Source organism: Silene latifolia, chromosome 2 (genome assembly GCF_048544455.1).
Source record: "Silene latifolia isolate original U9 population chromosome 2, ASM4854445v1, whole genome shotgun sequence".
NCBI classification, from domain to species: domain Eukaryota; kingdom Viridiplantae; phylum Streptophyta; class Magnoliopsida; order Caryophyllales; family Caryophyllaceae; genus Silene; species Silene latifolia.
In genome coordinates this window covers 132,118,009-132,145,967 of record NC_133527.1, presented here as the reverse complement: position 1 = coordinate 132,145,967, position 27,959 = coordinate 132,118,009, and the positions used below count along the sequence as shown (strand labels likewise).

Here is a 27,959-nt window from a genome sequence, read left to right as displayed (position 1 = left end):
TAAGCTCTGAAGCGAACCGAACCCACCCGTAGAAAAAATGCACCCAAACCCAAAAAACACAACCTCAGGGATAGCACCATTCTACTTAAAACTCTTGTTCCTAGTAATTTTAATGGCTTCTTCCTCCTTGACTCTCTCTCGTTCCCTCCTCTCTCCTCTCTCACTCTCTCTCCGCCGCTGCCCTCGCCGCATTCCTCGTAAATCCCTCCCTTGTCCTCTCTGGTCCGCCGCCTACGTCACCTGTCTCCAACGCCCTCACCGCCGCACCGCAACAACAATCCCTTCCTTGTCATCCACGTCACTCCTCCCCTCACGTGCCTCTCACATGGCTTCCTCCGCCGCCGTCGCCGTCGCTGATGCTGACGTCTCTTCCAACCCTCTCTTGTCCGACTTCTACTTCCCGCCTTTCGATTCCGTCTCCGCCGATCATGTTCGCCCCGGCGTCCGCGCGCTGCTCAAACAACTTGTAAGTTTTTTTATACTTTAATCTTATTTTCGTTTTCAAAGTCAATCAGGAAGGAAGATGATAGTGAAAAAGAGGTACTGTAGTAGTTTAATAGATCGGAAATGAAATTATGTGTAGGAAAGTGATTTAGATGAGTTGGAGAAGACGGTTGAGCCGAAATGGGAGAAGCTAGTGGAGCCATTAGAGAAGATGGTTGATAAGCTAACCGTCGCTTGGGGGATGGTTAACCACCTTAAGTCTGTTCAAGACTCTCCTCAACTTCGCGCTGCTATCGAGGAAGTCCAGGTATCACTATTCTTCTTTCCCTTTTTAATTTAACAATTGAATCTCACTCTGATCCGCATTTGCTCAGCCGCTTCCATTAGTAGCATTCTCTTAGGTGCGTGCATAGTCTGTTAATCTTGATTGCTCCACTACTTTTAGGCTTCCAAGTGTACACAAGTTGACTTCTCTTGAGTCGTTGATTAATTTTATTATTTCTGGCGTTTTGCTTTTGTATTGATTTTTACTTGCGATTGTAATACATGGTTTGTTGATCCATGAGTTTATGTGCTTTATTCATACATTAGTTTATACAGACTACAGACTACAGATAACTTGTAGGCTTCGACATAGATTAGTTTACTGTATTCCTGTTCGTGCTTATAAATTTTCGTTTTCTTTGTGCAGCCGGAGAAGGTGAAATTTGATCTTAGGCTGGGCCAAAGTAAGCCCCTTTATGAAGCATTTAGAGCTATCCGTGAATCCTCTAACTGGCCACAGTTGAGCCAGGCTCGAAAACGGATTGTTGAAAGTGAGACTCCTAATTTATCTTTGTTTATTGTCGATTTAGTACTTGAACTTGATGCACACATGCTGGAAAGTGTTGAAACCAGGAAAAGGCATCCGAGAGAACACGGATTGCAAAATAATTGGATTTTACCTTTCTTAGGATATACAATATGGTTGACTATGAAATTTGTAAAATTTGTGCATTGCGGCCATAATTCTTTGGGAAATACTACAAGGATAGAAGACTGATTGCAATTGCAATTTTACTTCATGAAGTACATATTGAGAATAATTGAGTTAATTAACGTATGGTATTCTATGGTTTGGATCTTGGTTGAAATGGCTTGCACCTCTAACTTGTTTTGTTATGTTTCAGATCAACTTAAGGAGGCTGTTCTCAGTGGTGTTTCTCTCGAGGATGACAAGAGAGACCAATTTAATAAAGTTCAGCAGGTTGGTTCTCTTTTTATTTTTATTTTCATTTTATTTCATTCTCCACAATTTTCATCAAGGATCATCTATCGTTCTCCATCAGACTCCCCAAATGCAAATCTCACTATCTCAGTCTCAGTCTTCTTTTTTGTTTGTGAATAGTGGCCCATTGATCAATTTGTCTTGGATCAGGATTATAGAACTCTAGATGTACCACCGAAGAGATTAGAGTGCTGTTTAGTATATTAACTTATAGGAACTTCAACCTGGTAGTGCTTGGTCACCGATCCTTTAATTTCTTTTAAGATGTGAGGCGGCTATCAGATTAAATAACAGCCTTCACAGGAATTTGGGACTTGGGAGTGCCTGAGTGGGAGTCCTTTCTGCCCCTAGCAGCCTACGTTTTACCCAACTGCCGTAGACAATGACCACAATCTCCGAGGCTTAAGAGAGATGGGTTGAGCTGATGGCATGATCTTACCATTGAAAAAATAGCGAAGAGCAGAAATGAAGCATAGAATTCACGTGCTTATTATGCATTTGGAAATCGAAAATTATCGTTGGTATAGAAGGAAGTCGCGCTTTTTATCGTGTTCCCTCCTTGTCTTTTTCCCATTCGATTCATTTGTACCTGATAGGAATTGATATACGACAAAAGTTGATCTAGTATCACCTCTGGTATTTTCAGGGAGAGATTCATTTTGTTATTTTTATTATTGCAGGAGTTAAAAAAACTTACTGAAAAGTTTGAGGAGAATGTGCTGGATGCGACAAAGAAATTTGAAAAATTAGTAACTGACAAGAAAGAAATTGAAGGACTGCCTGCAACTGCTCTAGGGTTGGCCGCACAAACAGCTGCATCTAAGGTAATTACTGTCTTTTACTCAAGTTGCTTTAACTAGCTTTCTTTACAACAACAACATCAGAGCCTTAATTCCAAAATGATTTGGGGTCGGCTGACATTAATCATCCTTTAGAACCGTCCATGGGTGAACGCGCACCTCAGAAATGCGAAAAAAATAGAAAAGAAAAAGTGAAAAACAAAAGGGGAGTGAAACATAATACAAAAGCCAGGTAAACTTATAGGTTTTAAAATCGAAGTCCGGATTTCTTTTATAAAAACTTAGAATTTAAATCGAGAATAAAGATTAAACCAATTTTGTAAACCGAAGTAAAACTCAAGGGTCCGGAATACCTTAAAAGTGAACCAAGTATTAATATATAAGAAAGTTTTTGGTAAAAAAGTAAAAACTAGCTTTCTTTGATGTTGGAAATTTTTTTCATGCTGGAGTTTCTTCCGTTCGCCTTTAGTCTGTCATTAAAAAACCACAAAAAAGATTTCGCTTCTGATCACCTCTGTCATTGCTACTCTTGTACATTAGGGACATGAAAATGCTAATGCTGAAGATGGACCATGGATCATAACATTAGATGGTCCAAGCTATATGTCTGTTATGCAACATGCGAAAAACCGGTCTTTACGTGAAGAAGTATACCGTGCTTATGTGACCCGTGCTTCAAGTGGCGATCTGGATAACACTGAAATCATCAATCAAATATTAAAACTTCGATTAGAGACGGCAAACCTACTTGGATACAAAAACTATGCTGAGGTATTTGATACTCCTATTTCTTACTGACACAGTTTTTGCAAATTTTAAAGCTTGATGTCAACAAGGTCCTTTCCTGTAGGTGAGCATGGCAATGAAAATGGCGACTGTTGATAAAGCAGAAGAACTTTTAGAAAAGCTTCGTGTTGCATCTTGGGATCCTGCTGTTCAAGGTAATATATAGAATGGAGTTTCTCTTTAAAGGCGCCTAAGTTATCTTTACAATCACTGCCAGAGAGTCGATGACTTTATTTTGCCTTTGGTTTTCAAACACCCTTTGTCTGCCTTTTATATTTTCAATCATGGAATCTTTCAAACACATTGAATTCTTTAGGTTTAATCTTAATATGAATAGTGTGATTCACTTGTACATAATGCAACATCAATTCGATGGGGCGTCATCAAGTCCTCGAGGATAATATCTTTATTTGTCTTTTTTCCTTGGCAAACGCCCAAATTCTTCTCTCATATCTGCATCACCAATCTTACATCAAATTAATTATTATCAGTCCTGTTTTCTAGGAGTATTAAATAAGAACCATAAGATCTCCAATCAAATAGGTTTCTTTGTGCTGGAAATGGATTCTGTTTGTGGAACGGTGAGTTTGTTGAACAATTAACTCATAATGTATTATGACCGAGGGTTTATGTTCGATTGAAATTAAACACAGGACTTTTTTTTCATTCACATACATACACAAGAGTTTTCCCTTATGCACTAATTTCTCTCTTGCATGCACTTGGTTGGTTTTATTTCCGTATCAATAAATATTAGTTGATTATAGGGTTGTACGTCTCTATTGCTCAAAATCTTCTTTGATTGAAGAAGGTTTATCTCTCTGTCACTCAAAGCAGTGGCGGACCCAAAAGTTTTAGAATGGGAGTGCACAACTGAAAAATAATCCGAATAATATAATAAAATGTATAAATATTAAACAATGCGGCAAAAAAAATACATAATACTAAAAAAAACTTACATATACTAACCTGATGAGATCTCATGTCTTGAAATCGTTTCATTATGTCCACAAAAGATTAATCCTTGTGTTAAAATATATCTTATTAAATATTGAAGAAAATATATCAATCGGGATTTATATAGGTTTTTTGTTTAATTTGTATGCTCACCTTCTCAATCTTTTGAACCATTGAGGTTTTTATTAATGAAGAAAGTCTATTACTCTCGAATCTCTAACTTGATTATTAGCACTACCACCGTTAAAATCATAAGTAGACAACAAACATTCAAAATCAAATCACAAAACATTCATAGAAATAATTTATTAAAGAGAATTTCAAACTAACAACCTAAATTACAAAATTGGGAAGAAAAAATAAATAAGGGAAGATATTATTAGATGCCTATATAATGGAAACTAGATATTAAAAAAAAAATTAGGTAAAGATAAACAAGAAAAAATTAGGAAGAAAAAATAAACAAGGAAAGATAAAGATATTAGATGTGTATTATGGAAACTAGTATTAACAAAAAAAAATTGTGTTTAGTAGGAGTAGAACACGCGATCACTTACACAAAAGGCAGTTGTTCTATCCACTGAACCACTCTCCCAATACAGATTCTTCTACTACGCGGATTGTATATATATATTTACTTGGCCTGTTTTTTACGGAAAAAAAATTTAAACCAACCAAGGGTGCGCACGTGGAGTGCTGTGCGCACCCCTAGGTCCGCCCCTGACTCAAAGAAACTACTATTAAAATTGCTTATAGAAAGATATTCAAAATTAAGGATTGTGTATAATTGGAAAACTTGGAATGAAAGGAGAGAAGATAGGCATTGAGGTCTCTACCTACATTGATAAGAGAAGAAGTAAACTTAAGTGTGTGTTAGTGGATGGCAGTGTATAAGAATTGAGTATAAGAAATTAAGAATCATAGAACTTTTTCGCTTTCTTAATTGATATTAAAGGAGCAAAAATTAGGAGATTAAAAAGACAGATTCACCGGATTGTTCTTTTCTCGGGCCGGAAAAGTCATTTAGGTAGCAGAATGAATACAAAAGTACCTTATAAGGTGGTTGTTTGCCAAAAATGTTTAGGTGATAGTTCAAAATAAGTGGTACTTGTTAGGTAGTATGGTGTACTTTGCAATTTTTCTTAATTATTATTTTGCATCTAATTCTCTGGAATTGCCCCCATCATCTAGTTTTGACCTATACTTGGAATTGGCCCGTTCGTATTTTATCTTTTTTTTTTTTTTTGTGGGTAGAATGTACGTATTGTAATGGTGAAATTCACCACCCTTACGTTCCTTTATTTGTGCCAAAACTATATGGGGCATTTCCAGAAAAATAGAGGTGATATTTATTGCAAGACCAAGGCAAGTTATGTTATGTTTCATGTGGATGCTTAGATGTGCGTTGCATAGATAGTGTATGAACCATCAACTGCAGTTAGTTGTGTCTCATTCTATAACACTCAATCCTGCTCATTTGTGATTTACAGTCAAATATGGAGTTTGTCATGTATCTCCATGTCTCGTTTTGTACCAACGTAACGACTTATTCCCATTGTCCATATTTATCCGTCACTTAATACAAACGAACTGCTAATAAGAGAAATCATTATGACAAAGCTAGAATGTCTTTCATTCTCACTTGCACATTAAATTGTAGTTTTTGTTGAGAGATGGTGTTTGAACTTTGATGTGTAGTTATCTGTCAGTTAATACAAACATATTGTGAATAAGAGAAATCATTATGACAAAGCTAAAATATCTTGTGTGTCATTCTCACTTGCACGTTAAATTGTGTTGTTTGTTGGGAGATGGTGTTTGATATGTTTTGAGGGTTGTAAGATAATTTATTCATTGAGATTCAATAAGTGACAAATATGGTTGGACAACCTCATTTGTCTTGAATGGCAGCTTCTATGGAATGGAGGTTTTAAGAGTAACCACAACGGTTGCTTCTCAAGCAAATTGGTCTTTATTTAGAAGCTTCTTTGAAAAAAAGTGTCAATTGATGGCCACTCCTTACAAAGGAGTAGGTCCTTGCAATTGAAATTCCTTCTTTGGTTTTTGTGAAAGGTATAACAGTGAGAGAATAAGGGTCCATTTAATAATTGTTTGTGGTTCCTTCCATGGATGAATATAGGTTTTTAGTTGGTTTTTCATATGATAACGTTGGATGATTTGGCACTGATAAGAGTCGTGAAAGGGTTCCCACTATTGTGAACGCCCTAACTCTTGCTTCATAGCTTCTTTCTAGAGCCAGAGCGCCATCTGTCATGACTGAACATAACAAAATGTGTCCTACATTATCATTTCGAATTGCATTAAGCAACTGCGACAGTAACATATGAAACCTTTTAAACATTGACATAATGAAGCTCCCTCATACACGAGTGAACAGTTGTGCAAATTGGTAAAAACTAAAAACCAAAGTTGGAATTGCTACATGAGTACATGGTGTATTAATTGTTTTTTTTTTTTTTTTTTTTTTTTTTTTTTTTGGTTTGTTTGTGTGTGTGTGTGTGTGTGGAGATTATGGAACAATGTGAAATTTTGATTTTTTTTAATTAGAATCAGCCATGCTCAAGGTTTTTATTTGTGATTGTCTGATTGTAATATGCAATTTATACGAATCCGGAATCCTGATATAACATAATAAATATTCATATTAGTAACAAAAATGGACCGCAATTTTTTATCGTCGAGTAACTACCTTATTACATGTGATAAAAAGTTATCACTTGTGCTTATCGGGTGCATCTCGTCATTCAGTTCTTCATTAATGCCTGTTTACTTTTGTGCTGCTATCTCAATGGGGTCTTGCTAAATATTTTTCTAAGAGAAATTCATTGTTGTTTAACCTTGCAGATATGGAAGAAATTAAAAGTTTCGCCACGCAGCAAGGTGCAGCTGAGGCTGACAATTTGACGCACTGGGATACTACCTTCTGGAGTGAGAGGCTTCGGGAGTCTAAGTATGACATAAATGAGGTCACACAGCTGTTTCTTTTACTTCTAATTTTCTTGTGCCGGGTTTTTATCTCCATGCCTTTCTTTTCTTATGTGTTTCAAAGTGTATGTCATTGATAGTGAGCTGTTATATTTTGTGAAAGGGGTAATTCTTTTTTACAGTGAAGCAGGCCTTGAATGAAGTTGTTGGTTTAATAGTATTGTTTCTGTGTGAAAGAAACCGTATAGTTTTATTTTTTTAGTTTAATTACCCTAATGCTTGTAATAAGGCTAAGGCCTTTGCTAGATTTTTTTTTTTATATTTTTATTTTATTTTATAAATCTTGGGCGTAGCATAGTAACTTGTTAACATGTTTGCTATAGTGTAGGTTTTGACTTATTGTCTTGTAACTTATACTCTATTTGTGACCATTTAATTTAGGGTTATTTCACGTGAATAATCCAAACTATACCTCTCATTCTCATATTAATCCATACTTTAGTTTAACTGAGAAAAATCTAAATGATTGCCTCATTTATCTTTTAATGAACTAAGCCTATTTTTTACCTCTTACAACAGGTAAGCTTTCAGGTCATAAGGCCTGGGTCCCATTTTTTTATTATTGTTCTTACATGTATAACTTTCCCAAATGAAAAATAAAACCCAAAGTTCGTCGGAAATTCAGAAAATCCTAATTGAATAACCTAATTACACAACACGTAAATTAACGAAGCCATCAATCAAACATTATATTCTCAAATTTTAGCAAAAATCGACACTCTAATCTCAAATTTTGCAAAAAAAAACCCAGAAACTACAATAAAAATCCCAGAAAAACCTAATTAAACAACTAAATGAGGGTGGGAAAGTCATTATATGGGGATTCAATATGTGTGTTCTCTAAGCATTTGAAATTGGGATTTTTTTTCCGTATATTTGTCTCCTGGTTTTATCACTTCTCATTAATTGTCCAATATGATGGAACACATTAGCCAAGCCCAAATCGCAAATATGAATAACTTTGGGGGTTTTTTAGTCAACCTTCAAAATCAGCTATTAATGGTAGAAGAAGAAGACGGTTCTTTTACAACTTGAAATGATTGGTGAGGCACCAATCATTGCGTACCGAAATCGCAAATATGCTGGTCACCAATGGTGGTACAATCTTGTAACTCCATGCATACACAGCTAACATCAAAATCGTAGAGGACGAAGTTGGTTCTTTTACCTTCGAAATCGCAAATATGCTGGACATTTGACGGTGGTGCTGAAAATATTTTCTGGGGTTTTATTTTATTTTAATTTGATTGAGGTAAATGGTTTTGTTTTTGTTTAGAGTGAGGGATGGAGTGATCTGATATTCATGTGTAGGTAACCGGTTGTATAGGTCACCCTTCCACAAGTTTAGTGAAAGATAAATGAGTCAATAAATTGGATTTTTATCAGTTAAACATTAGTACGGATTAATATGAGAATGGCGGACATAGTTTGGATTATTCACATGAAATAACCCTTTAATTTATCCATTTGTCGTGCCTAGTAAAGTAGACTTTATTGGATTTTTTATTCGGATTATATTTAGAAAATGGTTACTTCAATACATTGCTCAATTTAATGCAAGCTATAATCAGAAGTAAACACCTTTACCTATCAAATGGAGGAAATTTATCGACATATTACTCATTGCTTTTGTTTTGTTTAGGAGGAACTGCGCCCATATTTTTCATTGCCGAAGGTTATGGATGGTTTGTTTTCTCTAGCGAAGAAGCTATTTGGAATTGAAATTGAGCCTGCTGATGGCCTAGCTCCTGTAAGTTAAACCTTTGCTATACTCGCTTTCTACCTTACAAATGTTCCTGTTTTGATGTCAAATTTATTTGCCCATTTTAGGTGTGGAACAAAGATGTTCGGTTTTATTGTGTCAAGGATTCATCTGGAGCTCCTATTGCTTACTTCTATTTTGATCCATACTCCCGTCCATCAGAAAAACGAGGTGGTGCATGGATGGATGAGGTTGTCTCTCGAAGTCGCGTGCTATCACGTGGTGGGTCCCCTGTTAGGCTTCCTGTGGCACATATGGTTTGCAATCAAACTCCTCCAGTTGGCGAGAAGCCTAGTCTCATGACATTCCGCGAAGTAAGCTTAACTTCTCTGCTTCACTCAAATTTGTTGTCTCCAATTTAATCTGGCTTTAGGTTTATTATCTTCATTTGTTACGTCCTCCTTTCTTTACTCCTTCCCAATTCCCTTTCGCACAGTTTGTTGGAAAACAGCACGTGGGCTCTAGTGTTAAATGTAACCATGTTTAACTAGATTAGGTCCTTCAGGAGCATCCATCACCATCACCATTACCATTGAACTCTACCACTAATGAATCTTCTTCACCGACAAAAGTACTAGTCACCTAAAACATCAGTAGAACTTTGGCAATATTCTTCTTTATGAAGAACACTTAGTTACTTGTAGATCATGAAAACTAAATTGAAATTTCAATGAAGTAAGAAGCGTAGAGATGAGCAGATATCGGACACCTTTATATTCTCGACAAAAATGGTGTGTGGGATGTTGATAACAGAGGCCCAGAAGTCTGAAACAGAACTCGAGCAGTGGATAAGGGAGGAGCACTGTCACGAGGGTGGAGGAGAAATGAGACAAGATTGAGGGATATAAATCTACGTATAAATTTGGGGAGACGCCCGGTGAACTGGGTGCCTGGCTGGACATGGTCATCCAGGTTGATACGGAAAATAATTGGTGGTGGTCAATTGATTAAGAAGGGAAGAGGGAGATGATAGGTGGTGGTGGAAGTGAGGTTAATAATGTGGGTTAAGAACAAGAGTTAAATTGGTTTAGCAATGACATATCTTGTAATTATATGGGTATTATTAGGACCTCTTGTAATTTTGTAGCATAACTTACCAAAAATAGAATTAAAGGGAAGCAAGAAGATAATAAAACTTCCTAAAAAGAAACGTGGGAAAAAAATAAAAGGGAGGAGGGATTGTTAGATTTCATCTTTGAGGGAATCAGTCCTGTTCTTAGTTTGAAAAAGCGCGATTCGGGCATTCTTAAGCTCAAGGCTCAATGAGGCTCTAGCCAAACCGCCTTTGGGCACCTTAGCCACACCTTGTGTATAAGGTGCAATAAGGATACATAGTGCTCATAAATTACGTTTTTGCGCCTTCTAATTGTTTATTTTGCACTCCAGTTTCTTGCATTATTTCTACATTACATGTTAGGCCACCTTAAAATTCAGAAAGGTGTTTTTGTGCATAACTCTCTCCGTTCTTACAATTCTTTTTGAGATGTTGCACAAGAATAAACGAAGTCCTAGGAAAAGTTGTACTATTAATTATGTGTATTTGGCCTTTGAAAATAGGAAAGTAAACCTTTTTACATCAGTCCGGTGAATGGGAATGACTCGTTTTCCTAGTTATTTCCTCTGCCAATGCTCCCCATTAATAATTCTATCCGCATAAGTGGTAAGAATAGTGTTTTGGAAATTGCAGGGACATGTAACACATAGGTACAAGGAAAACAACAGATAAATAATTTTTTTTTGGTTTAGTCTAAAAGACTTAATATGAAATAGATGGAGTTTATAATACCTCCTTCATCAAACCTCCTTTCGTTTATTTGACACCTCATATTAAATGCCCAATTCATTTTAGGACAATGCACATGTTTAGGAAAGGAAATGACCAAATTGTCCTAATACAACTTGTATGTGTGGTTAACGATGAAGCCAATTACCATATTCTGATTTTACACCCACTTCTTACGTATAGAATTGTTAATAAACTTTATATTCCCTGTGCAAAAAGAAGTATAGTAATTTGAAAGCGAGACGGAACTTAAGGGGAATATTGAAATTCAAATTTGCTGCAAAACCACATGCCTCATTGAGTCATTGCTCATTTGCATGAAGCTTGTGTCTTGCGCCACGATTTGCGCCTTCTAATGCTTAAGTCATACCTTGGAATAAGCAAGATCATATTAACGTCATGACTCATCTATTATAGTTGTTTTCAAAATTGTACTTACTGGAAAGTGTTAGCGTTGGACATGCATGGTAAATGTGCGTATTGTTTCAACAGTAGACCGGTGTGTTCAAATTTAGCAGGATATTGCTATATAGTATTTCAAGCTCCTTAAAAATAGCGGAATCCTTGAATAAAGTAGTATAATATTTGAACCACATTTTTGTGTCTTTAAATTCGCCATTCCTTCAGTAAAATAGTATTATATTTAAATTTCGAAATATTTTGGGTGTCCTTAAAATGGTCATATTAGGTTTTTGAGGGAACGGACATGAACTTTCATTTGTTGTTGTGGATAGCATGTCTAATGTCTTTCTACTGCATGTAGACTGCTCATGTCACTAGACCAAAGTAAAGAGATAGATCTTTTGAGTGTGCTTCGTGGTTCTAATACCAGTTTGACACGTTCGTATTGGGTGTGAAAATAAGATCCTGAACTGCGTGCTTGGTGATCTCTTTAGATACCGTCTTTGGTGAATTAATGCTAATTTTGGTATTACAGGTTGAGACTGTTTTCCATGAATTTGGTCATGCACTTCAACATATGCTTACCAGGTATATCTCCCATGCAATATTGGATGAGCTCTTTGTTTTTTTTCATTTCAGTTAATTGGTATCAACTATCAAGTATACTTTTTTAATCCAAGTATATATTAGCATATAAATTGTGCCACTAAGCTGTCTTAAGACATAAAAACTAATCTTTGTTAAAAATTGACGCATTTAGGGAGGACGAGGGTCTTGTGGCTGGCATTCGAGGTATAGAGTGGGATGCTGTTGAGCTTCCTTCCCAATTTATGGAGAACTGGTGTTACCATAGGTAAAAGTTATTCTGTCTAATATTGGCAGAATTTTTTTTCATTCTACATGTTTCAGTCATCATTGACATTTTTTTTTTTGTGTTTGCTGCAGAGACACTTTAATGGGAATTGCAAAACACTATGAGAGTGGTGAGATTCTTCATGAGGATGTTTACAAGAAACTCCTTGCAGCGAGGACTTTTCGTGCTGGTTCTTTGAGCCTTAGACAGGTAAGAGTGAATTGTGATGCTCATCTTCTTCCGTTTAGTTTACTTGTACACTCGCACTAGTCTGTGTAGTGCTCTCCTCTGTTATTCCTCTTTGCAACAGTAAGGCTCTTTTTCTTGATCTTGTGGTTCTGCACGCAAGATCCTCAACGCTAACAATTGCCTGATGTGGAAAAATGCTATTTTGAGTAATGCCGTATCTTGTAATCCAGCAATAGCTAAGGATTGTCAAGCTGTGTGTATGATACATTTAGGGGTCCTTTGTTATTGTTCGAGGTTTGACCTTTATTTATATCATCAGTTTAGATCGAGTGACCTTGCAGTTTACAAGGTGTTCAAGCCAGTAAACGTATAAATCTGAGTTCAATGACACAGTTCTAAGAAGGAGATTTATTGTACTGTGTGTATTGTTTAGAGTCCAATCGTATCCAGAGCTATCTGTTTCGAGTCCAACCATATCCATTTACATTAATATCGGGCCTATATGGTTATATCCAACCGCCCTTGTACCCCAGCTAAGCCAATCATCTGTGAGGCTGTAAACTTGCTGAAGGTTATGTCTCTTCCCCATGGCTATGATTGGCTGATCTTTACCCGTTGTTTCTCCCTCATACCTTCTGCTCAAAATCTCTGATGGGATTCTGGTGCAATGTCCTAGGCATGGTACTAAATGTATGAGGTTATGTAACATAATGATCATTGTGCGTAGAGGGTATACTGCCTATGGCCGATATTTGTCAGAAGATTCAAAGTTAATACCAGTACTAGTCCTATATAGTCAACAAGACCGATACAAAAGTTGCCACGATAAACCAGGACATTCAACTCAGTAAATGCCATAATATCAACATACCCGACCTCCCATCCAATATCCATAGGGGCGATAGGGCTATTTGACTTCATGTCTACGTTTTCTTTAGGAGGAAGTAAACTAAGAAAACACATGCAGTTCCTAAGACCTATAACGTGTTGCTCTTGCCTCTTACGGTATTTTTGTTATCACCCATGAGCTGCCACTTCTAGGCTTTTTAAGTATGCATTTTCAATCCCCCTTTCCTGCTGTCTTATTCCTACCCCCTTGAGCTGTAATGTTTTCATTTTGTTATGTTTTATATTTATTTTATCAGGCCCAAACTAGCTGTCTAATACTATTAATGGAGACTAGTTGGCTTATGAGTTGTGACTTTTGTGTGGCTTATTGTCAATGCTAAACTGGTCGAGTTATCTAGGTTTATGGAATAAGTAAATAAGATACCAATTACATCTATGGCTGTCTTGGTTTCCTTTACAGCTAAGATTTGCTACTTTGGACTTGGAGTTGCACTCAAGGTATGTTCCAGGAGGTACAGAATCCATTTATGATGTTGATCAACGTGTCAGCAAGCGCACACAAGTCATTCCTCCGCTCCCTGAGGATCGGTTCCTTTGTGGTTTCAGCCATATATTCGCAGGTTCATCTCTAGTGCCCTGACATAGTACTTCGTAATAGGTATGCAGTGGAGACTGCAAGTGCTTTCAGGTTATTTAACTCCGTATATTTTGGGGGACAGGTGGTTATGCAGCTGGATACTACAGTTACAAGGTACTTGATAGCTGTCCTTTCAAATTCATATGATAGGTGTATTTATATTTTGTTACCTTTTCTGGTTGAAGCACTAGACACCCCCTCACCCGTTTAAATAAAAAAGCATGTGTATACTGAAACATGAACAAATTCTTGAAGTTACTTGATAAAACCTCCGTGACTCTGCCCCTTTCTGCACTCTCAAAAATTGAAATAAACAAAAAGAAAACGATAGACCGAGATGTAGACAGTCAATCGGTAATGGTAATGGTCATTTCTTTCGTTATTAAAATTCATCTATACATTGTTTTTGCTTAGAAAAGTGGTTTCTTTCATATATCTACCTTGAGATCCTTAATGGCTTAATTAGCAGTGAAGCCAGTGATGGATGTTACTCTCTTTATTTTCATGTTCTTAACTCTAAGTGGACATGTCAATCTCTTCTGATGTGGTTGCATTTTGAGTGGGTTATCTCTTGCTTGTATGACAAAGACATTATTGTTGCTTTGTATTTTTCTGATAACATCGTGGTACTTCTAATAGTTTTCACGTTTTACAGTGGGCCGAAGTACTCTCTGCTGATGCCTTCTCGGCATTTGAGGATGTCGGATTGGATAATGATAAGGTAATGTCCAACAAGTGCATTTCTAATTTGTGCTTGTGCGGGCGCGGGGCTCTGTCTGATCTTATTTTACCATGAGATGTTAGGGTTAAGGATTTCTACTTTTCTGTTTGATCAAGATGCCATTCAAGTATTCAACAAACTGAAATAGTGGCAGGCTGGTTGGTACGGTTAAAATGATATCGTCTGCAGCATTAATATTTTAAGGGTGATAAAGTTGTCTTCAATGACCTATGATTTACATCACCTGATGTATTTCAAGCAACGACATCTATTCAATATTTTACCTGATACCCTCAGAGGCTTCGGCCTATGGCAGCGTAATGGGGCGAATGTACATGTCTTCGCAGGCCTTCTTTTTAGTTTATTTATTTTAACAATCTATACTCGAAGTAATTTTATTGAATATGTGAGGACCGATATGAATTTCGATAAGACCCACATATTGTAAGTCCATATACTCCATTGTGGGTGGTACTGGTTGTAAACTTATTGTGGGGGTCTACGCATGGTATAAAACTGTGGTATAGGTCGCAATCACGGTCGCGGGGTACAAAATGCGATTGCATCCTATGATGCAGTGTCGCATTCAATGTCTTGGCTTATCGTTGTTCTTTTTATATAGATCAAATAAGCTGTGTTACTCAGACACACCGACACGTGTCGGCGTGTCGGACACGGCTATTTGGGGTGAATTTTCCTGTTTTGTGGTCTAAATTGAAGTGTCGAAGTGTTGTGTCGTGTCGTGTCGGACACCGACACATGTTTAACACGCGACACGGCACTTAAGTGAAGTGTCGGAGTAACATAGCAAATAAGCCATATCGGTCCAGTATTCCAGTATCGGCGTTATTGGTCATGTTCAGCCAAATAGCGGCAAATTGACTATTTATCGGTCAGATATCTACCATATCAGCTATTTTGGCAGCCCTTTATGTATTGGAAAACATTAGCACAGGAAGCTGAAATCCTTTATGTAAAGGCGGATACAGTCGCATAGCGGCCAATATTTAATGTCATGGGTGTGTTGAGCTTTGTTCTTCCGTATATGATGTATCTGTATGAAACACATCGACGGAATGCTTGTTGGTCATTGCTATATTATTGCTATGCCGTTATATTAGAAACATGGATTTGTTATTTAATCTAATTTGCATTGTATTTGTCAGGCTGTCATAGAAACTGGACGCAGGTTCCGAGAAACTATTCTTGCTCTAGGTGGCGGCAAAGCTCCATTAGAGGTGAGTTTCTCTGAAAACAGCTTGAAGTCCTTGCTTTCTTTCATTTATGTATCCCCTCAACTATCGTTTCTAAAGACTAAAAACATATACGCTTCCATTGTAGGTGTTTGTGGAATTCCGTGGCCGCGAGCCCTCTCCAGAACCACTCTTACGTCATAATGGTCTATTGGCAGCAACAGCTTCAGCTTAATAATGTGTGGTCTGTTCCATGATGGTGCTTAGATGGTTGTATCTGGCAGTTGATGAGGTTTGTTACTAAATTGACATGGTACAAGAATGTTACATTGGTCAGGCTTTTAGTAACAATAATGCCCTTTTCCGATTCATTCATCAGTTGAAACATTTGTGACCGTGATAGAATGTCCTTTAATGGTAGAATGATTAACAATCACATTCACAGGGTTACTTTGTTTAACTTCAATAAATTATATACCCTCTTTTATCTGAATGAAGCACAGGTTTGGATACGTATCCTGTTTTTTTGCTTCTATAGTAGTTGAAACTGAGCATCTAAGAGCAACATAGTTCGAGAAATGTTGAATACAAAGTTATAATTGTATTACCAGAATATGATGAAATGGAACACAGGTTATAGCCAAGGAAGGCTTGACTGACCTATTGGCTATGGCGGAGGACGATACATTTTTACCAATTTTGTATCAACTATTGTCCGCCCTTGAAAAAAAAAAAATCACCTATCGTCCTTTAATGTACGTGCTTTGCGCGCCTCATTAAGAACCAAAGAATAAGATTTAAAAATGGATCAGTATCTTCTACAAATACAGTAGTAGAGGCACTTGTAAGTACTGTAGATGGTTAATAGACTACAGCACATTCACACATTATATGATGAGCAGAGCTTAGCTGTGTTAGCACCCTGCAATCTAAGTTCATGTTCCAACTCCTTGTTGAACATGTAGTTAGGATAATCAATCGAATCTATATTATATGTCGATAAATATAATTGATAAGGAGTAAAGTGTTGAGGGAGGGCATAGTAAGCAGCAGCAGTTAATTCCACAAGGAGTCGTCAGGTACCTCCTCATCACCCCACCCGCTCATCTCATAAGCATCAGTGTAATCATACAGGAATGGGTCGTTAAGCATGAGTGGGTCGACCATTCCCGACCTCATTTGGGGGGAGTCTAAAGGGGAGTCATTGATAGCCTGAATTTGCCAGGGTGTCAGACCAATCCTCATCGAGTCATACCCAGAGGCGACCGAGGGTTGAGCTGCGACCTCCGTGTGAACATGAGCTGATGAATTGGCAGACTGATGAAATGCTGTAGAGCAGTTGGTCTGCATATAAGCTGCAGCTGCCTGAGCCGCCCTGCGAACATCATCAGCACTGGAGCTGGCAGGGCGGGACATGCTACTTATCTGATCAGGGAAGTTTAAGTGCGCGTTAGACCCACGGAAATGAAATGCAGCTACATCATATGCAATGGCTGCCATTTCTTGGGTGTCAAAGCTACCTAACCATATCCTGGTTTTTGTTCCTGGCTCACGTATTTCGGACACCCACTTGCCCCATTTCCTCTTCCTGACACCCCTGTAACTGGAACCAATGCCGCCGCCCTGACGAACATTATGGTTAGCATTAGTGTTATCCATTTTTAAATTAATGTTTTTATGAAATGATGTTGAAAAATAGCAGTGGTGATGGGTGAGTTTAAATACAGTCGGGGGTACTTGAATGAAGTGCTCCAAAAAGAGAGGGCCTTCGTAGCAAGTGCACACGAGATTATATTAAAATCATTTATTAATCAAGTATGGATTACATGACTGTAATCCATTGTTATTGTTATGGTGTTTTTAATTGGGTAACATTGACGCCTGAAGTACTTTGATGTTAGTGTGTTGTTGATCTAAATAAGGTTCTTGACTAATAATAATAAAAATCAAGTTTAGAAAGTGATTAGTTTGTTGTTTTGTATTGGAGCATCAAAACGGATTTCCCTGTTTACACGCGGTTTAATCTTTATAAGTGTCAGGATCATAACTCGTTATAAACATCGGGTTGGGCCTACAATTACATACCCAATCCTAAGAATCACCGACTCGTTGAATTCATAGAATCTGCTTACTTACTAACTTGATTGATTTAGGTGTCATTTATCTCTTACTACCTTATGAATGTCAACAGTCCTTATGTTTACTAAACTAACAACTTCCTGACATCTTATGACATCATCGCCAACCCTAAGAGTCACCAAAGTGCACATTCCAAATATTCGTAGTATTGGGGTGTCTCAAAAATTTGAACCCTAATACCCATTTTGAATTCTTGAAGCGGCCAAATGTCATGCTCTACATAGGCGACTCTTTTATCAACATACAAGCAAATGATACCACCATTATCGATTTCATCAACTTGTTATATAAACACTTGTCACAAAAGTCTCTTACTATATTCACATTTATAGAACAAATGCTCATGATTTTCAGGTTCAACACCACATATGTAGCAAGTAGTATCCTGTCCCATGCCCATTCTTTGCATTCTATCACGAGTTAACAGTCTTTTGTGCTGGCTAGCCCAATAGATAAATGAAGTTTTAGGCACATTCATGATATTTGAACACAAGTATCTTCATGGTACCTTTGTATTAGTAGTATTCCTTAACCATTGATGACCAACAGAAACAGAATATTCGTTGTCTTTATTCTGCTACAGATTATTAACATAACCACTCTTAAAATTGTCCCTAACATGGACAATTTTCTTCCAAAACCAACTACAATCATAGGGAACTGAGAAATCCTTCCATTCATATCCTTTCATATACACATGATTGACCCACTTAATTCATAACATAGCTTTATTCCACAATTTAGCATTTTTCAGCCCCAAACCACCTTCCTCTTTTGGTGTGCAACATTTCTCCCGACTGATATTAGGTGCTCTAAGATAGGAATCCTTGCCTCCCCATACAAAATTCTTGCAAATTGAGTCCACTTTGTTCATAATTCCAGAAGGAATTAAGAAAATTGAAGCCCAGTAAGAATGCATTTTTGCAAGGACAGAATTCACTAAGATCAGTCTGCCAGCATAGGAGAGTTGTCTTGCTCCCAAGGTTCTGATTTTGGCTACAATTCTTTCAGTATGTTTCTAGCCTTCAAACTTATTCCCTCCGATCCACACCAAATGTAACATGGGGAAAAATGGAGTATTTAAGAAAAAGGTAGAAAAAGTAAGGATAAAGAGGGGAAAAATAGGTGGGCCATGTAATTGTGGATTTAAGTGTGGGATGGTATGTGAGGTATGTAATGACATTTTGTGTAAATATGAAATTGGTATAAGGACAATTTGGTAATGTTGTGGACCAAACAAGGTATGTTACCTTTGGTGTGGATCGTCCGTTTTAGGTAAGTGTTACCTTTGGTGTGGATCGGAGGGAGTAGTTATTTTCTTTGAGGAAATGGGAACACCAAGATATTTAAATGGTAGTTGATGCCTTTGTTTAGAAGCTTGTTTATGTCCATACAATGATTTCATAAGCTTACACACCTTATTCTCATGATCCAACATACTGAATTCCTCCGGTTGCTTCATGTAAATTTCCTCATCCAAATCTCCAATCAAGAACGCGGTCTTGACATCCTTTTCATGAAACACTAGATTGTTAATTGCAGCCAAGACAATCAACAACCTAATAGTGGAGATTCTAACAATCGCGCATAAGTATTGAAATAATTAATACCTTCCTTTTACCCAAGTCCTTGGATGACTAACCGGAATTTATATTTGTCGATTTTACCATCGACTCTCATCTTCCTTTTGAAGATCCAATTGCTAATCGCAACCTAATGGTTTGCGACCACCTGGAAGATCCGTAAGAACCCACGTGTTGTTCCCCATAATGGAATCCATCTTATCATTGATGAATTCTTTCCAAAATGAAATATCTGCAGACTCCATAGCCTCCTTGTAAGTCCTAGGATCCTCATCCACATTATAACAATAGGAATATTTGAATCCCACCTCATATCTTTTCCCTTCTACCAAATAGGTTTGAAAATTGGGTCCAAAAGACTTTTCTTTTCTAGCCCGTATACTCCTTCTAAGCACAATATCATCTTGAGATCACATCCTTTGTCCTTTGCACAGATGTAAACCGAGTTTCATTAAAAAATTGCATCTCTCTTTCAATGACGGTGTGTACCGCTACTGAATAATTAGGTTCAATGATATAAAACCTATAAGCCTTGAAATGCATAAAATATCCAATAAAGATAAAATCAATGCCTCTTTCACCTAAGGTTTTAATCTTAGGTGCCGATAATCTAAACACCGCTTTACAACCCCATACTCGCAAATAATTCAAGTTTGGTTTCCTTTTATGCCAAATTTCATATCGGGTTGTAGGATTCCTTTTGTTGGATATCCTATTAAGCAAGTAAAAAGCCTCTAGCATTACTTCCCCCCAAAAATCTTCACTCAATCCCGAGTATAAAGCATGGAATTCAGCATCTCTATAAGAGTGCAATTTTTCCTCTCTACAATGCCATTTTGCCATGACGTATACGGTGCCGTGACCTCATGTATTATACCACATTACCCAAAAAAAAGGATGGATCATAAAATTTACCACCTCATCGGTACATATTTTCTTAATCTTAGATGACAATTGAAGTTCAATTTCATTTTTAAACATAGTAAATTTCCATTGCCTCGTCTTTTGTGTAAAGTAAATAAACATAACAAAACAGAGTGTAATCATCAATAAATGTCATCACATACTTATTATTAGATAAAGATGGCCTGGAATTATAATCACAGAGGTCACTATGAATGAGTTCAATAATTGTAGATGATCTTTCAAGGCCATGAGAAGGTTGTCTAATAATTTTTGTTAACTTACAAGCATCACACTTACTCATATTCATGTCAAAAGATGGGATCAAATCATTCTTTGACATAAGCATCATTCTTTTATGATGAACAAGGCCTAATCTAATATGCCACAAAATCGAATCTCAACATCCGAACAAGCTAAGACATTATTACCAACAATATCGATCATGTGTTGTATATTTAACATAAACATGCCATTACATAGATAATCAAATTCAATAAACAAACCATGTTTATTTAATACGGAGTACAAATTTGTTTGATTTATATACTTGCTTATAAATATCTTTAGAATTAAGTTACCGGATACCAAGTTCTTCCTAATACAAAGCACATGTAAAACATTGTTTAAACAAATACATTTTCCGGAACTAAAATACAACACCACCGTTCATACACCAAATATGACAACCTTTGATTCGTTTCCTATATCATAACGAACCCATCATTCACCGGTTTTTAGTCTTTAAACCAACGACAATCCTTACACATATGCTTGGTAGCACCCGAGTCAATCCACCAACAAACATCATCATCTTGCACATAAAATGCCTCATAAATCATTGGTACGTAATTCACATATGAATTAAAACCACAAGTAAGATTCCGATCTTGATGTTTAGGTGGCCGTTGGTCGTTAGACCCTTGCCCTTGGCCCTTAGACCGATGCCCAAAACGTTTTAGATGTTACTTTCTTGTTCCTTTTCACGGTACAATTTGCTTTGAAATGACCACACTTTCTGCAAATCTAACATGCAGCCTTTGGTGTCAAGTTGATATCACTGCTAACATTAGAGAATGACCTCTTTTTCCTCTTATTCTTTGAAGAACCTTTCTTCATATTAATGGAATACAGATCCACAACATCTTTACCTTTCAACCTGTTACCGCACCATTGGGCACTTAGAGGCTCCTCTATACAGAAGTGACAACCAAGTTGAACAAGGCTCAATTCATCCTTCTTATATTACAACATATGCTTACAATCTTTCCAAGATGAAGGCACCTTATCAATAATGCTAGACAACGATATAGTTCATGCATTTCCATGTTGTGTTGAGAAAAATGACACAAAATGCGGAATAACTAATTATATTGTTCCATTATCGGCTTAGAGTTTACCATTTAATTGTTCATAAAATTATCGACTAGAATAATCGACCTATATGTGTCCCGAGTTATAAGATTCTCTTGTGGGATACGATTACAAATCAATCACACACTTGTTTCGACACTATAAAAAGAGAGCAGGATAAAATGGAGTATTAGAATTATATTATCTTTCAAAGGCGAATAATCAAGAGAGTAATTTTTTAATTCTCTAAATGAACATGTCAGTATGTTCCAAAAACAAATAGCACTATATGTCTTCGTTTTCCACCGATTTAGACAATTAAAAATGACAAAAAATGTCACATGATGTCATGAAACGTCATGACTCATCATTACGCACTACTTGTGTAACACTCTCATTTACCTAGGAGCCTTTAGCAAGACATTCACAAGTGAATAGGAGGGTTACCATCTCGGTTGCCTAAGGTAGTATACATCAAATCAACATTATAGAATATTTTAAATAATTTTAATAAACTCTAAATGAAGAACCGATTATAATCAATACGAAATTCCAAAGTAGTAAGTGAATAATGAAACCAATTTCTATACAAATAAATATTGCTAAATAAATACGAGCTCGCATGAAAATGCCACCATCCAACCCCACTAGCATTCATAGTAATCAACATTTCACCTGTCTGAACTCACTGCTCACCATTTGCCGAAAATATCAAATGGATCACCGCGGGTAGTTTTAGAAGCATTCAGCAAAGGAAAAGCACACGTCAACCATAGTATATACAAGTAATCATGCGCGTAAGGAAGTACAACATCAATCACCACACAACAACCGATCATGCCAAAATCAACCCCAATCACAACTGAGGCACTCTGCTCACATGGGGCACCTGCTCGGCCTCGGTGGTACTCTGCTCACAGGGTGAACCTGCTCTACCACCCAACAATCAGTGGCACTCCACTCACAAGGCGAACCTGCTCGGCCACAATGCCATTCTAATTACAGGGCGAACCTGCTCGGCCACGATGGTACTTCACTCACAGGGCGCACCTGCTTGACCGTCCAAACTCACATCATTAATGTGCACATCCTTCTTGTGGGTGGGAAACCAGAAGAAACGACCTCGAGCGGAGCCAATCTCCTCAATTGGACTTCTCATCAACCATCACTATACAACATCACAAACCAGCTCAACATCATAGCAATGTCACAACGAACATCGTCATCACTAATCATATTTGCCATACAACAAGATCATGCATATAAACCGAAGTTTAGTAGGAAAACCCTACCTTTTAACAATCCAAGCATAATCAAAAGCATCCCAAGAATCAATAACCAGGTAATCACAACTTATCTTTTTATGAATCCATTAACTGCAAGCAATAATTACATAGCAGTTACTAACTACCCTTCATTAATCAATCTATAATACCCAATTACTAATTCTCCAAATTTCCCCAAATTTTAGACTTTTATCACAAATGAAACTGATTAACAAAGATAGGTTAAAGACTTACGCAACAGAGAAACAAGTGAATAAGAGGAATAAAGCCCTAATCCAATAATCACAACCAGTCTAATCACAAATTGATTAGGAGGATTAAAAATGTGACTAAGAGGAGTTTAGAAAGAGTTTAGGGTTAAAATGACGTTAAAGAATTGATTAATGCATATATAATCACCACCTCTAAACACGAATAGCTGAACCGACTGAATATCCAGACCTCCTTACTCGGTCTAGAAACACAAGCCTACTTGACCGAGTGCCAAGATGCTCGGTCGAGTAACCACAAACAGAACTAGGTCTGAAATGGCAACTCACTTGGTCAATTCACTCAACAGAGTAAGCACCACTCGACCAAGTCAACGGAGTAAACACCACTCGACCAAGTACACTCCCAGTACTCGATCGAGTAACCTACTAAAATACGGAGTATTACAGTCTTCCCTCCTTAAATGTACTTCGTCCCCGAAGTTCGCCCATACACCACCCTTCCAAAATTGCCACCAACACCAAGTCCTTATCATGCCATCAATATTGACACTACCATCAACACGAACTCAACTGACTCAATGCCTTCGCTAAAGTACCACAACCATCACGGTGTATAATGTATATCACCAGACCTATTAATACCACATGTCATCGAATAACACTAATACCAACGCACCACTGACACCGTCTCACCACTATGCAAATAAGTCCTTCAATAACGGTCAGATAATGCAATTACCATTTTTAAATAGAAACATGGAACCGTTATTGCAACTACGGTTGTTAAATATATACCACGGCTGTAAAAACACGCGACCATTATATAACATCAATAACGGATCTATAATACCGTTATCACAACTCAAGAATGGTTATAAAACTGTTGTTAAATATGTTTATGGCAACGGGTATACTTTTGAGAAACCGTTATTAAATCTTAATAATGGTTTCAAATCCATTGTTGTAGTTTACTATTGACAACGGTTTAGTGGTACCAAAACCGTTGTTAAATATTATATATGATAATGATTCATTTCGTTATCTTATTTAATTGATTGTGAAAATTTAACAACGGCTTTATTGCATGCAAAACCGGTGTTATATTTATCTATTGACAACGGTATGTAACCCTCATCTATTTTTATTGATGAAACTTTGACAACGGTTCTGTTTAAATAAACCGTTGTAAAAGTTTTGAATTCGACAACGGTTATCGTTCGTTATCTTATATTTTTGGCGGTTTGAATGAGAGGGAAAATATGTCAGCGTTATTTATCTAAATAAAACCGTTGTCAAATAATTGTTTACAATGGATTGTTTTTAACCGTTATCGTTTTTAATTATATTATTTTTTTAAAAAAATGTTTTAGCTTGTTCTAGTAGCTGCTGAAATGCTATTTTTTCAGCAGCTGCTGAAAAATAGCATTCCAGCAGCTATGCACTGCAAAAATTAAATCCTGCATCAAAATATTACACCCCATGATCAATTAAGCCCAGTTTAAAAACAGTACAAACAGGATGATCAAAAGCCAATACACAACTTCTTCAAAAAACAAAAGAAGCCAATACATAACGGCTCTATATATACACGTACGTACATAAAGCATGAGCAAACTATTGAGACTCCGCTAATGAAACAACATAACTGGCCCACATATTTTTCAACTGGGTGATGTCATCTGGCGAATAGTCTGGGGCTTTGTTGAGTATTAGTGGAAACTACAATTCAAAATATACATAATCAAAATAGACAGAATACATGGAAGTATACAGAATTGAACTCAATTTACGTCTGAAATAGTTTTTAAATCACACTAACCCGTGTCGGAATGATAGAATAATTTCCGTTGATAACCTCTCATCTGAACTGACAAACTTAAAAGGCGCATTGTTTATCGTCTGGTGCTTTAGGAGACTATTATATAAATCACACACAAATCAACTGAATTAGATAATCAACCTCTCGCATAAACATAAATTAAATGATACGAGTAAGTATTAAGAATACACTTACTAATGGCGTGATAAAATTGGGATCGATGTTGCTTTCATATTTTCCAAGTGGACATAATCTTCTTTTTGCTTCAAAAACACTAATTCATAAATATACACACATGCCATTATTATTTGCATATATATGGCTCAAGTCATACAATAACAAATGACATTATTGAAGGTTGTAAACTTACTCAGTTATCATCTTTACTATAATGTCAGAGGGTTTGCCTTCGCGAGAGTCAATCCAGTACACTGATTTTGTTTCCGCTTGGATTTCCATTAGCACCCAATGCTTCCTATTCAATTTGGGACATTGAACAGTTAGTTCATTTACACGCACGTAAGCATGTTAATAATAAATTTATAGAATCGTGATTCATTACAATAATCACGTACTAAACATACATATTATCATTGTAGGGGGCAAGCCATAGTTTTTTGGTCGACATTAACCGACGAGCGATACTATTGATTTGTTCTTCGTATGAAATTCTGTGCACAGATAACGTCTTAGGACTCAAGAATCCGTAAGCGTGAATTGGGAACTTCCTCTCAGCGATCCGATTATTCAGGTATACCTATTATGCCACATGGAACGAAGAATATTATTGTAATTGATAATTTAAACAAACATCATTATTCGCAAATGTAAATGACTAAATAGTTTTATTAATAAAACTTACTTCATCCAAATCAAAATGTGAACATCATCTAAATTTTCAAGGACAAAAAATTCCATCAGTTGCTTCGGGTCCAGTACGTCTATATCAGCTGCGCCCATAATTTCTTCTTCAATGTTAATCATGACTACATCCCCTTTAGGTGACTTTTTTACAGCCAGGTTGTGCAAAGCCTTCAGTGAAGTAGTTTTCATTTTTTTTCTTATATGCACACGATTCATAATAAGAATCATAAGCGGGCTTGACTGCAACAAAAGTAGCTGGCTTATATTGTATGTAGCGTGGTTTTGTTTTTGGGGAAGACGTAGTCCTTTCGGTGACTTTGTCAGTTGACGTAGTAATAATAGCTTTAGCTGCCGCTATGGCTTTGCTTAACTTCTGCAAATGTAAAGATTAAAGTACTTACGATATTTTAATATTCGTACCCTAATATATTTAAAGGAGAATTAATAATTAACGTCTGCATATAGGTACCTCGGGGATGACAACAATGATGAGGTTGTCAGGCCATTGCACATAAGAACTTAGGGCTTATTTCAAATAAGTGACCTCCTCATTAGGAAATGGTACTTTTACTTCCCCATACTCGTCTTTATATAATTAGGACACTTCCACTTTCCTGCATTTGTCACGAAGGGGTATACCATGAACCTTAACTTGTTGAAATCGGTTGTAATCGAACACGTATCCTCTGTCAATAACAACTTTCTGTTTCCCTTGTAAATAGAACATACGACAAGCCACCTTGCAATCGCCCTTTACGACAGCTTTAATCAATTAGTACACATACATGCACTACCTTTAATAATTTTCATAAGTAAAAAATGTGTATGATATGAATAATTATAAACTAGCAGCTATTACCTTTTTCGGTGTTGAGAAGAATGTCTGATCATCAACTACCTCCATCTGATCCTGTGTCACGGCCTTTCTGGCTTCCTCTTCCTCTCCAACTGCCTGATATCGATCCTCGGCTCACACCTCAATCTCCTTTGCCATTTCCTTCTCCCTTGCCATGTCCTCCTCGATTTTCTTCTGTACATTAACACTTGTCCATATAAAATGTAACGATTTTCCAAATCATATACTCCTCCTCCTCCTCCTCCTCCTCTTCCTCTGCTTCCTTTACGACTTCTTGAACCATATCCAACTCTTCTTCCGATGGATTTTCCTCAGCTTCCACCATTCTCAGCATCAACCTGGCCATTTTCTGGGGCTGTGTAGTAGAAATTAATGTCAGCATATATAGTTATAAATTATATTGAATCAAATACAGTATTTATATGGTTACCTTCTTGGAATCATCACCACTCATCATTTTTCGAGGAGTTTTCCCAAAATACTTAGTGATACCAACATGCGTCGATACCCCTCTCACACGACCTGGATGCTCTTCTTTGCCGATCGCCCTAGCAATAATGTCATCACGTTCTTGAGGCTTCCATTTTCCTTCCTATATACCTCCTTCTCACAGATCCTCTACATACACAAAAAAACCATTAAACAAATAAATTTTGTTTAAACTCACAATTATATAACTCCGACCACCAGTGGTAGGAGTGACATATTAAGTCAAACTTACAATTTTCTCTTTGATGTCCTTATCATATTCAGTTTCCATTTTCCATTCTTAGGAGTGTGACCTTCCACCCAAGCGTCGTGACAACTGAATTTTCCAAGCTTTGCCTATAATTCATTCATCACATTGATATCCTCTCAAAATATGTATGATTACTATGAACATATATAACATTCGACTAAAACACCTAATAGTCTAATACTATAAGAATTATGTACTTAAAAGTTTCGTCTTAATCAATCTATAACCACCGCGGGAGCCGTAAAAGACGGTCTTTTTCTTTGAAATGTTCGGCTTGTTCCTCTCACTCATAACCTTTATCAAATAAATTGTATCGAGAAACGTAAGAATGACCAAACACTAAACTAAGTATACTTCTTTACTTATTAAGTTACTTTAAACTTGTCAGACTCTCTATAAACGATATAACTATCCCAATGGTCCTAACTGACATGCGGATACTTCTTTGTTGGTGGTTTCTTGTTCATCTCCCCGGTTTCCTTGTTGAACAAGTGGTTCTCAGCAATCTTTAACTTCCAAGATATGAGGGCTTCCCCTGTCTTTTTATTAAGGTACT

General features: G+C 36.9%; 2 protein-coding genes across 2 annotated transcripts; one reads left to right on the top strand and one right to left on the bottom strand.

The window, feature by feature from the left end:
• The first annotated feature begins 24 nt into the window (after positions 1–24).
• On the top strand, positions 25–16,161 carry LOC141642995 (putative cytosolic oligopeptidase A). The gene is made up of 18 exons (XM_074452008.1): positions 25–466; positions 584–751; positions 1,136–1,259; positions 1,614–1,690; positions 2,392–2,535; positions 3,052–3,282; positions 3,362–3,452; positions 7,120–7,241; positions 8,903–9,010; positions 9,091–9,336; positions 11,743–11,795; positions 11,968–12,060; positions 12,153–12,270; positions 13,559–13,718; positions 13,818–13,849; positions 14,391–14,456; positions 15,623–15,694; positions 15,798–16,161. Exons 1-18 carry the CDS (start codon positions 38–40, stop codon positions 15,882–15,884), a joined length of 2,421 nt encoding a protein of 806 aa, XP_074308109.1. The 5' UTR covers positions 25–37; the 3' UTR covers positions 15,885–16,161.
• Positions 16,162–16,705: 544 nt separating this feature from the next.
• On the bottom strand, positions 16,706–17,308 carry LOC141641321 (ethylene-responsive transcription factor ERF021-like). The gene has a single exon (XM_074449991.1). The coding sequence runs from the start codon at positions 17,306–17,308 to the stop codon at positions 16,706–16,708; it is 603 nt and encodes a 200-aa protein (XP_074306092.1).
• Between the last annotated feature and the right edge of the window lie 10,651 nt (positions 17,309–27,959).

Bases quoted from the DNA above. Each gene is read 5' to 3' on its own strand.
- LOC141642995 (XM_074452008.1), top strand. From the start codon at position 38: ATGCACCCAAACCCAAAAAACACAACCTCAGGGATAGCACCATTCTAC. The intron at 1,260-1,613 runs GTGAGACTCCTA...GTTATGTTTCAG, and splicing joins TCGAAAACGGATTGTTGAAA to ATCAACTTAAGGAGGCTGTT. The intron at 3,283-3,361 runs GTATTTGATACT...CCTTTCCTGTAG, and splicing joins GATACAAAAACTATGCTGAG to GTGAGCATGGCAATGAAAAT.
- LOC141641321 (XM_074449991.1), bottom strand. From the start codon at position 17,308: ATGGATAACACTAATGCTAACCATAATGTTCGTCAGGGCGGCGGCATT.